Consider the following 12,196-nt stretch of genomic DNA (forward strand, 5'->3'; position numbering starts at 1 on the left):
TTTTTTTGGAGCCAATACTTTAATGGCTCTTGGCTCAACGTGACGTTTAAGTTATGATGGGATCGTTTTGGCTGACTTTTATGCGGTCGTATGTGTGCGGAATGAAGCGTGCCCATGGGCTGTAAAGAATGTTTTAATGTTGGAGTTGTGACAAAAACCAAAAAAAAACTGTCATTGCTGGTTGTCAGTTTTTCCCATTTTTTCTTCTGGCTTTGGCTTTGGGTTGAGGTTTCTGCAATTGGCTTATGGAAATGCAGCGTACATATGTGGGTGACGACTTCGACTGCCAAGTGGGTTAAGTGGAAGCAGCAGATGAGTCATGGAATGCCAAAGAAGGTAGAGCCTCTCGAGCATAATTTAACAGGATGAAGTTGGAAAATTGCATGTCATTATGTTAGAAAAACATAAAACAAACATTAATTTAAATGTAATTATAAAGACTTTATTTATTGTGTAATGAATTTTAATCACTAAGCTAGAGATTTATTGACATATATGCAATTATTTTTAATTGAAAAATTAATAACTAAGGCTTTAAGATGAAAATTAATTTTAGTGGTTCTCTTGGGGTGTTAAAAATTTAAAAAAAATTTATTTTAATAGCTTAAAAACGGCGATTATAATTGCATGCAAATTACCCCCACAACTTATTAAAATAATTTAAGACTTGGTGTTAATATAAAAGATAAATTGCTTAAAATTACAACCTTGCCTCAAAAACAACTTCAAATCTATTTGACCCCGACCAAGCTCGCCAAATTTCAAACAAATTTGATTCAAAACTAAAGGAAAATGATTTGCTTGGTCTTTTTAAGTCTTTAACACAGGGCTGCTCGTCATACGGCAGAGAATTTACTGATACAAATACAGCAAAACTTGAACATATTTAGTGACGCTTTTGTGTTGGTTTGCAGCTGTGCACTGAGAGAAATAAAACACTTCTTCTTGTTAAGCAATTCATCCCTCATTTTACTGACTCGCCAAATGCGAAAGAAACTCCAAAGTGCAAACAGAAGTAATAAGGAATGAATTCCAGTGTAAGTATTCGAGGATGATGGAAGAACAGTGACAGAAGAACAGTTACCTACGTAATGAGCGGAAAGAGGAAAGCAAAAAATTGCTTGCTATTCCAAAGCAAGGAGTTCGAGGATGATCAAGGAAGAAGCAAGAACAAAATATATTGACTTTGGCGACGGAATAAGTCGGAAAGAGGAAAACGAAAAATTGTTGGTGGAATACCGCAGCGAGCGCTCAAAGCTTATGAGAGAGCAAGCCAGGGGCAGCGAGGATTTACAAAAACAAATGAGCACTCAAAGCATAGGCATTGAGCAGCCCTGGTCTATAGTATATATATATGTTTATAGTTTAATATGAAAAACGTTTATAAAAACGAGCAGACTTCTCAATTAACCTTATTAATTATTTTCCTTTCAGTTAACCTTTTTCCTAGGCATAAGGCCAACATGATTTCCCGAAGACGAACTTAAAATAAATGTGTAAGTTGGCTTTAAGTCCTCGCCAAGTGGTAGTAGTTCGTAATGCCGTATAACCTTACTTATTAGCGTCTTCAGTTGGAGGTTGGCAAACTTCTGGCCAACACAGTTCTTTGGTCCCGAACTGAAGGGAATATAAGTGAAAGGTACAGTTGAGGCCTCCTTACCATTCAACCAACGTTCCGGCTTGAAAGTCAAAGGATCTGGGAAGTACTCCGGATCTCGGTAGACGTAGTAAGGCATGAGTAAAATGCTGGTATTGCCGGGAATGACCTTATCCCCAACTTGAAGGTCTTTGGGTAAGAATCTTCCTAAGATAGGAACTGGTGGATGCAAACGCATTGTCTCCTTGACCACACAGTCGAGATACTTTAGTTCCAGTAACTTGGCCTGGGTCACTGGGGCATCGGGATCCTGACCCAGCACAGAAACTAGTTCTTCGTAGATGCACTTCTGGACTCTGGGATGCCTAGAGATGACATGCAAGGCGTGGGACACTCCACTAGTGGTAGTGTCATCTCCAGCGAAGATAAAGACATCGACTTCCTCTCTAATATCCTTGTTAGTTAACGGCTTATTATCTACTGTGGCTTGTAGGAGGATGTCCAGTAAAGCCATCTTGGATTTCTTGCCAGTCTCTTCATCTCCCATAACTATAAGGTATAAACTTATATATCATGGATGGGATTATAATGATAGGTTTACTCACTTATAGGACGATAGCTGCCATCAGCCTTTGACTGCTCTAGAATGGCTCGTCTCTCCCGGATGACCTTGTCTGTGAAGTCCTGCATAAGGCGGATATCCCTTTGCAATCGGCGGTAAACGAAAGGGGGCGGCAATGGGGAAAAGCCAGTCGTAACGTTGAGAAACACTTGCTAGGCGATTGGATTCTATATAGACCACGCTGATAAAGGATATGGATTATAAAAAAGAATATTCTACAAGTTAAGGATAAACCCACCTCTTAAGAGCCTTAGTGTAGGGACAGTTCGGATCGCTTTGGGCATTCACCTGGATACCCATGGCAGTCTCTGAAATATAAGAACTATTTAAATTTAAATGTATTATATAAAAAAATAAAAACATACCTGTGATCACATCAAGAGCCTCCAGAGAAACATACTTGAAAAGATCCACGGACGTCTTGCCATCTGCCACCTTCTTCAGCTTTTCCACCATAATTCCACTATTTCTGTCCATGATTTCCACAAAGTTTTCCAGACACTTAAAATGAAATGCTGGGGCCAGAGCCTTTCGTCGTGAAGTCCATTTGTGTCCCGTGCTCAAAAGGATGCCATCGCCGAGGAAATCATCCAGGAATCGATAGAGATGAGCCTTTTTCAATAGGGTGCCACTGCTAAGAATGGCCTCGAAGTACTTGAGATCCGTGGTGTAAACTAGGCATTCTCCCAGGACCCACAGGCGAAAGGTTTTACCATATTTATTGAAATAGTCGCCGAATTTTTGTATGTAATCTGAAAGGGATTAGAACAGATAAGTTCTTTGTCTTAAAAAAAGGGTAAAACTTAAGTAGATCGAACTTAGGAAGTAAATTTATAAGTCAGGATCAGGATACCCTTCCACTACTCACTCTCTGGCCTGAAGAACAAGGCCTGCAAACCGTTGCCCAATATAGGAATCGAAACTGGTCCCGAGATCTTGGATCTCTCGAAAAAGTGCAGTTCGCAGACTCCTTCGTCCGTAATCCCAGACGAGTAGCATGACCAGAGCTCCAGTAATCAATAATAACAACATCTCTGACAAAGTTCTTTCTAGTAAAACCAGTAGTAGATCTCGATTAGGTTGATCTTAACAGTAAGACTTTCTTCGCCCTACTGGGGATTTTTATAGAAAGGCTATGGAATATATTCCGTGATTTCGTAATACAAGCTAGTCAGGAAATTACGAACTGATTAATTCCGTAATTCCGCTGAAAGAAGTCAATCACTTAGAAAAATATCTTCTAAAATATAAGAAAATTCTTGAATTATGATCTCATTTCAAAAGCTTAGCCATTAAAGGAAAATCTAAAGTCTTAAAAACTTTAACAGAGTTTACGGTTGGCTTAGTCAAGACATAAGAAATATTCCTTTAAAAACAGGTTACTTTCCATATTTTTTCCGAGTGCATTCACGACAGACAATGCTCTTATTAGCAGTCATTGACCTATTAATATGCTAATCACCAATAATTGATCTAATGGGGTGGGAACTATTATTGTTGTTATTCAAATTACAAACCCAAGCGACTAATTATAGGTTCCTATGTCGTTGATAGACTACTTAAATAGTACTAAAAACTAATTAAGTAGACTTACTCAACACGGTTACTTAACAATAACCTATTTATCAGTTAATGATAAGCGTGTAAGCTTTAACCATAAGCCTTCTTGGCGAATCGAAAATCAAAAGTCATTCAAAGTTTTCCCAGCATTTGTTTGACGTTATGACATGTTGCAAGGAAAATAAAGCAAAAAAGAAAGGAAATATAAAGCTTTGATCAATGCACTTTGCGGCATCCACATGTGGCAGATAAAAAAACAAATCCTGGCCCCACTCCCACTCAGCTTATGGAAGCCATGGCTATTTGGCCACCACTTCATGTCCGCAGACAAGTGCGCTATAATTGGCCTGGCCCGAACGACTCCGTTGACCATAGCTGTTCCTATGGAAAGAGCACAAAGTCTACACTGCAGGAAATTATGATTAAGTATGAGTTAAGACTTGTATACAAACAAAATTGGGTTAATAGATTATTAACTTGGCCTTCTGATTTGTATAAATAAAATACATAAAATGTAGTTTAAAAAGTTTAAGACTTACTCCCAAGAGAAGTTTCAGTAATAAAATATTTTTAAATTAACTAAAAACTAATAAAATATATAATAAGATAAGATAAGTTCCCTTAATATATATTCTAAGCTTTCAAAATAAATATTTCTTAATTTTAAAAATGAAAATCATATTCATTATTTTTACTTCTCAAACCTTCAAACATACATAAGTTTTCGTTATTATTTTTTTAAATATTTTCAACTTATTAAAAAGATGATTATAAAAATTCATTGGCAAAAAGTTTAAGTTAATTCCCTTTAAACGGTTTTTTTTTCTCCCTGCAATGCAATCGATACGCAGTTTTTTATGGCCCAAAACGGGGCACAAGGTTAGTGGATTTGTGGACTTTCGGTGCGTTCGATTTCAATTTCGTTTTCGTTGTGACAGTTTCTGTGTCGCGACTTGGATTTGTTTTGTGGCATCTGTGAGTTTGGGTTTTGGTTTCGGATTCGCTGTGCTCTTTATGGCAAATGTGCAATTATGAATGGCCCGGACCAGGTCTCGGTTCGCAGTCTAAATGTCAATGTTATTGCAACCGAGAAGCTCGGGTGTCTCTGCTGCTCAAACATCTAGGCAACTGAGAGATATTTTTAGTATTCGCATTTTCATTTTCATTTTCAATGCGCCTTTGATTTCCATTTGGCGCGGGGTATCCATGGCAAAAGAGGCGGTGGTTGACTCTTGGAGTTTGTTTGTTTTGCAAGCCGATCGCATGTGGAATTTCCGCTATTCACGACGACCCACCTTAAAAGTCACAGACTCCAGTCCGACTTCGACTTTGATTCGGAATCAGAAAATATTTGAACTGCCTTGCTGTGCAGTAAAGGAGGGGTAGCATTCCAATAATGAGAGGTTGGTAACTCTTTACAGAAAGATTTTATAGTTTTATAAACTTACATTTGATATTCCCAAAGTAATATTTAAAGAGAATAAAGAATGGGTTAAAGATTAATATTTTAAAATATTTACCATATTAAAAACCAAATTAAAATCTTAATTAGAGTATTTCCTCCTTCGAGGTCAGCCCGCGCGTTGCATGTAATGAAAAATTTCATGCACTCTGAATCAGAGGGCCATAAATCCAGCTTGGCTTTGCCCATTGTGCGTTGGCTGCCACTGAGAAATCGAATCAATCATTTTGCGCACACGAAAAACGGAACAGATTCGGAAAAAAATGCAATTGTATTTGAAGGGGGTGGTGTAGGGGGATAGTCTGTAGTCTGTATTATGACAGCTTTAACAAAGCGCGGCCAAATTTAAGTGTTTAATTAACACAGAAAGAGTTCAACAAACACACAACGAAAAGAGAGGCTCGACAACTCGAAAATCGCTCATACGCTCCGTTGAACTTCAAGCGGCCCAAAAACACGCACAGGGAAACTAAAAAGTTTATATAGCTTTTTAGGGGGCTATGAATGAATGTGAATAGTAGGCTCCAAGGTGTACCTAGCTCTTGATTAATTGTGCAATTGAAAGTGAATTAAAAGCGTGTAAATAACTCGAGCAGCGAGGACGAAATCGAGATATATATTCACAAAATCGCGTCACCTGATATGCAAAGTGGTGAAAATAGAGAAAAACAATTTCCCAAAGACGTGCGTCTCGGGTTAAATTGAATTTATGTTTAATGCAAATGAGCGGGAAACTGAAGAAAACATTGAATTGATTGAGGCAAGAGCAAGAAACTTTTTGCAAAAAATAATACAAAAAAAAGGTGAAGAAAAATCATATATAAAAAAGTCAGCCATTACGCTTAAACATGCTTGTAAATACTGGCTCAGAAAAAGAGCAACATGAACTCCAAAAAAACAAGCTAACAAGAAATAACAGCGAACTAAGTCAAGCGGCTACTGCAACGAGGTCGAAACGCAGCCGACCCAGGAAAATCTTAACCAACTTCCCTGGCCAGAGGACAAGCTGGAATGGAAGTGGAAACCGCTGCGAAAATGAAAATGGTAATGGAAAGATTTGATGGGGCCACTCAATAAAGCAGATTACCTCAAGCTTCCGTTGGAGATAGAAAATAAATAAAAAAAATATTTTGTGGGAAAATCATTAAAAATTTTTACAACCTCGATCGTTAAGTTAAATAAGTTGTAGTTTCAGCTTAAAAATATATTTAATCTTTATGTAACAAAACCAAACTACTTGGGCTATGAAAAAGTAAGTGAAAAATTGGGACATTAATAAAGTAAATACTTAAAAATCTGTTTTTATTTAAATAGAAAAAACCTGTTAGTTTTAAAGGGTGGCCCGCGAAAGATTTGCGTTTTTAAAATCGTTTTAAAAATATCAAAATTTTCCAATTTTCTTCAAGCGTAAATTTAAACAGTTCGTAAAACGCAAACTTTCTACTAAAAATCTGCCACATTGACATTCCAAATGTCAAAATCAAAATTATCGTTAGTTCAAAAAGCAAATGCTACATGGGCCTGTATTAAAAGTAAATATTTGTTGGTAAAAAGTAAAAGTAAAAAACCATTTAAATGGAACTTTTGAAAAAATCGAATATTTTTGGTCATATTAACGAGAGCCATAAAGAAATTGACTTCAATTTTCATATATTAGGTTGTCAAAAAAGTCTTGCGGTATTTTCGCTAGCTGTCGCTGAAAGCGCGTAGTTCTTGTTTTTTGTGCTCGGTATTTTACCTTTTGGAAAGCTTTTCGCGGCCGTGTTTGATTGATTGTCTTTTTTTAAGTCGTTCGTAGGTTATAGCGTCGCAATCTGGAGCCAAATAAGAGAAAATAGTAAAAAAAAAAAAAAAAAATTATGAAAAAGGAAAAAAAAAAATAATAAAAACGAAGATTTTGAAAAATTTTAAATTGAAATTTAATAAATTTTCAGCATAACACACAACAGCTTAAGTTTTTATTGCTAATTACAAACTAAAACCAACTATATACTTTAAAAATTAACCCTTTATTCATTGACAATCCCTACTAATGAATGATTATCACTGACGGTGAAAAAATAATCCACGGCCTTACAATTATTATTGCTTATTACAAGCTCAGGTAAGCCCTATAATTTGATAGCCCATTAACCCATTAAAACTATTCGAATTCCCTACAAATTACAGGGTATCACTGTCGTGTTGATAAATACTTTGCCGCATTTCGCGTCCAATTGAATTCGCTGGCTGTTCAACCGAGTGAGTAATGTCCAAAGTTGACAACAGTCGATGAGGAGGGCGGCGTATAGAGTTGTAGCTACAACATAGCTCTAACGATCTATATCTATGTGTATAAGCCTTGGTATGTTATGCCCAGTTAAAGCCAGGCAATCATCCGCATCTGACAGAGACACTCCACGGCCCACGACAATGTTGCGGGGAACGCACTTAAGTGTCCTCGCCTCAGGTTCCGCCTTCAACTCTCCGGACTTTGAAACCAATTCCGTGGCTTATATTTATGCACAAGTAAAAAAAAGACAAGAATCTTAAACAGAAGTTCTTAATGGAAGTAAAAAGTTAGTTTAATATTTATATAAAATCAGAAACCTAAGCTAGGTGGAGGGGATTATCTTTTAAGTCTTTGTTGTAAGTACAAATTCTAGTAAAAAATCTAAATAAAATAGTAAAGTATAAATAGTATAATCTGATTTAAGTTTTAAAAACTTAATTTAATAATTTTAATAATTAAAAGATATATTTAAGTTTATAAGCAACAAATTAGTTTTTATCTTCTTTCAAGACATCATTTTTAACATTTTTCAACGTCATGTTGTTTTAATTTTTATTCAAATTTTACTTAGTTAAGTGCCTTAAATATTATGATTAGAACAAATCCATATTTCTCTTCTTTTAACCCCAATTTAGTTACCAAATTTTCCCCGTGTAATCTCAACTCAGCCAATGATTCGCATTAAAACCTGCACGTTTCTAGCATGCCAATCGGGATTTTCTACATGTAAAAATATAAGTTCATGTGTTGGCCTGGCTTATGTTTGTGGTCAAACGGGTTTTAATTTATTTATGATTGGATTTGATTTTATTAAATAAAGCGAGAAACAAAAAAATGTTAATAAAACAGCAACGGCGAGGTAAAGCCAGCGGGCGGCGGTCGTAATTGCTTCAGGAGTGCTGATCACTTGATGCGGGTGTTGAGATTGAGAAGGGGACAGTGGACAGGGGACAGGGGGCAGGGGATGCTGGCTAATACAGTTGTTAGACAAAGAAAACATTTATCTGCGGCCTGACTTCCGCATTCAGAGAAAAATTACACAAAAAAATTAAGAAAAACACAAAACAAAAGTGAAGAGTAAAAAACTTAAACACGAACATCTTGGAGGGGTCTCTCCACTGCACGAGATCTAATGTCTGGGCCCCAAGAGGCTTCCCATGCGAAAGTGCCCCATCGTTTTCGGATCTCGATTCAAATGTCGATGGCTCTGACTCTTATTTTCATTTGCGTTTGATTCAGTAAGCCATTTGCTGTCGTAATATTTTAGCCATGCGAGTTTTGAGTAATTGCCCGCCCATTCAATGCATTTCGCATTAGAGGTGACAGCGTGTCTTAGTTTAGTTTAATACTTACGAACTTACGAACTTAGTATGAGTTAAGGAATTCCATAGAACGTGTAAGTTTGCGGACCAGTTTTAGACTGATTTTATAGGAATTTACATTTACTAGCCTCAAGGCTGACCGTTAGATTATTACGTCAGTATTAGCATTTTACTTTGTAGTCTAAATGAGAGAAAAGTTGCGCTTCCTATAAAATATTCTAGTAAAATGTAGTAAAAATATGATATTAATCATTTATAGGTGTGTTTGCGAAATGAGTAGGTACTATATTTATTCTAATAATACACTTTACAAAGTCGTATTCATTTTATAGAGCAACTTGTTAAATATTAATCAATAGGCATATTAATAAACCGCCCTCTAGATCTTGAGTTTAAGTCTAATTTGTTGCAAAACCTATCTTGATGAACTGTTTCCCTTACAATAAAGACCTATAAAGTTTTGAAAAATCCATAAAATCAAGGCTTGAACTGTGAGCTTCGTAATCTTTGATCACCTCACGTTGCCACCGCAAATTGTGATCACCGTTCGTAGTGGGCTCACATTTTGTCAGCGATTTGCACAACGTGCCACATGCCTTTTGCTGCCTGCAACATGAGTTCGTCGTATCTACTATAATTTAGCGCTGCCTTCTTGGCAATACCCCGACTCTGTGCCTAACTTCGGTCTCCTCCCCTGCCATCAGCAACGTCCGTCTGTCCTCCTGGTCGACCCCTTTTTATTTCAGCTTCTGCGCTTTGTTTGGCAATTAAAAATTTGTAATTTCAGGTGCGATGCGCCGCGGGAATCTTTAAAAACGTAGTCTTTGCTGTCAAGAGACTTGCGCAAAACTAGCTAGTAACTGGTATTTGGATTTTAGTGCTTGCCACCTTCTTGGCTATATGGTAATCCAGGCGAAATCATGCTAATCCCCTAACAAGAATGCCGCCGCCAGGCAAGAATGTCAAACTTTCCAGCCTGAAATGATTGCCCTCCAAAATTGGTCTGCAAAATGGGTTTCTAGTTTCTGGCTTTTGGTTTTTGGCACTCCTTGAAAAACTTAAAGTAACCAAAATTGGTAGTAAGGCCCTTTTGTTGGCTATCTATTTCGTTTTGCATACAATGCCCATTGAGATAGTCAGGTATTTGGCTGTTTGGCTCACTTTAAATGGGGGATAATAATGACACCCAAACAAAGGAAGAAAAAATCATGAATTTGCGGTTTTTTTTCATCGAAAACCCAAAATCATCTTTCTCTGCCATTATTTGGTAGCATTGAATTGTTTGAATTGGCGGCATTTTAGCCGCGGCGATGATGATGAGCGCTGTTTGCGGTAGCCATGAAATTTGCATAGCCCACCGCCTCCTCCTCCTCTTCGGGCTACTCCTCAATTGAAAGCCGGCTCACAAAAGGTTAAACTTAAATGGCATTTGGATAATGCGATGACGCCAGAAAAAAACCAAAAAAAAAAAAAACAGCACAAAAAACAAAGTCAAACAATTGAAATCATTCAGAAACAGATGCAAGAAGTGGAATTGATTTCATCGTCGTTGTGTCTCTCTTTTTTTTGGTTTTAACATTTAGCCCTGATTGATGGGGGCGTGATAAACTATTTTGCATTTAAAGGTGAGGTCTGACTTGATTTGGTTTTTGGCTTTTTACTTATGGGAAGCGCCGAAAGGTGAAGATTCAGTTGTGGGTTTTTGTAAGGTGGGGGACCTTTGATGTCATAGCTTCCAAGATGACTACTAGAGATTGGGGTTTTCCTAACAGTTATTATCTTAGCATTTAAGAAGCATTGTTTATAATTACTTAAATAAAATGGTTTTTAAGATTTTTTATTGAAAAAAAAACACAATCAGGGCATCTTTTTGAGTTACTTAACTTTGATTTCTGTCATAACTTATTCTTTATTAACTAATTATGTACAATCTCCTACACTCATCTGATATCACTTAGCCTCAATACATTTTAAACAATTAATACACCCCATGAACAATAATAATTAATTATTGTGTTTGTACCTTTCAGGCGACTCCTCCCAGGTCTTTAATCTCCAAACTTCAGATCGCCCACAGTCCACAAATCAACTCAACTCTTTAACCTTGCGGCAAATTTGGCGCATGCCACCCAGGCCATGATTACCCTTATATCATCATAAACAATCGGCCAGACGGCAGCCTGGGCTTTCGATCAGGTTGGTGGGCAACTCCCCTGCATATCCCAATAGGCCTATCAGGTAACCCACTTTCCCCTTCCCATCGCTCTAAGTAAGATTAATGAAAACATATGCAAAACAAATGCGAGTGTACTAGCGGGCGGGCGGGACAGCGGTTGGGAAGTAGGAGAAGGAGGGGCTCGGCATCCTGCTCCAAGTGACACAAATCGAGAGTGCACTGAGAGAAAGGCAGGGTAGCTACTTATCTGTAAGAGGAAAAACTTAAGAAATAAGTTCTTTTATGAAGTAATGAAATTTATTCATCTTTCAACTTTATTTCTAATGATATTTTGAGGAGATTTATCTAATGTTATTTTTTAAGATTTTAGTTTAAAATAAATATAAAACTTTTCTTTCAGTGCATAGCTGCAGCACGTAATTGAACAAGCTCGATTGTCGCCAGAGTCTTGAGACTTGCTGGTGATTACTCCAAGTCAAAGTCAAGATATAGTTAGGGGATCAGTGGAGCCTAAAGGGGGTGGTTGAGGGGGCAGCAGCGGTCTCTGAGGAGTGTGTTTGCATTCAGATTAGCATAAATTCAAGCGTGTCTCGGTGTGAATGTGTGAGACTGTGAGGCAGACGCCGGCAGTAACTAATGAATACATTTGCATGGGCATGACTGTCTCTCTCTCTCTGTCTTTCTGGGTAGTTATGACCCCACTTGTAGCCCCTCAAAAGCTTGTACTATGGGATAGATTTGAAGAAACTAAGAAAATCAATTAATTAGCATATAAAAACTATGTTTAATCATGAAGTTTATAAAGTTTTTGTTTAAGTAATGCTTACTGAAGTGCCATCTATGCTTGGATACTTTTATTATCCCCAAAAATCTTTGGTGTTAATCTGTAAGGAGTCAAGGTTAACTCCCTAAAATTTGTTATGAATAACTATTACTAATGCTAATAAATCTTTAAATACCCCACATCTGCACTTCTATATCTCAAATATTTCTCAAAGTGTAAGCTGAGCTTTAACAGCTTTTTTGTAGAAACATTCTCAGAAACTAGTTCGACCATAGATTATATAATATCATAATAAGTAAACCAGCTGATCTTTGCCAGTAAGTTTAAAAACAAAAAAGCTTTTACCTTCTCAGTGTTGACTTCCAACTTAGCCACTATAGTCTACTATATCTTACACATCG

General features: G+C 37.1%; 1 protein-coding gene across 1 annotated transcript; it reads right to left on the minus strand.

Moving 5' to 3' along the window:
- Positions 1-1,340: 1,340 nt before the first annotated feature.
- On the minus strand, positions 1,341-3,295 carry LOC108107166 (probable cytochrome P450 4d21). The gene is given in 7 exon segments (XM_017214578.2): positions 1,341-2,146; positions 2,203-2,326; positions 2,328-2,400; positions 2,458-2,527; positions 2,585-2,971; positions 3,088-3,178; positions 3,180-3,295. Coding segments are annotated over 7 exon segments (1,533 nt in total). The 5' UTR covers positions 3,252-3,295; the 3' UTR covers positions 1,341-1,430.
- Positions 3,296-12,196: the final 8,901 nt, after the last annotated feature.

The sequence above is a fragment of the Drosophila eugracilis genome, unplaced genomic scaffold (genome assembly GCF_018153835.1).
Source record: "Drosophila eugracilis isolate 14026-0451.02 unplaced genomic scaffold, ASM1815383v1 contig_1197, whole genome shotgun sequence".
Taxonomy (NCBI): domain Eukaryota; kingdom Metazoa; phylum Arthropoda; class Insecta; order Diptera; family Drosophilidae; genus Drosophila; species Drosophila eugracilis.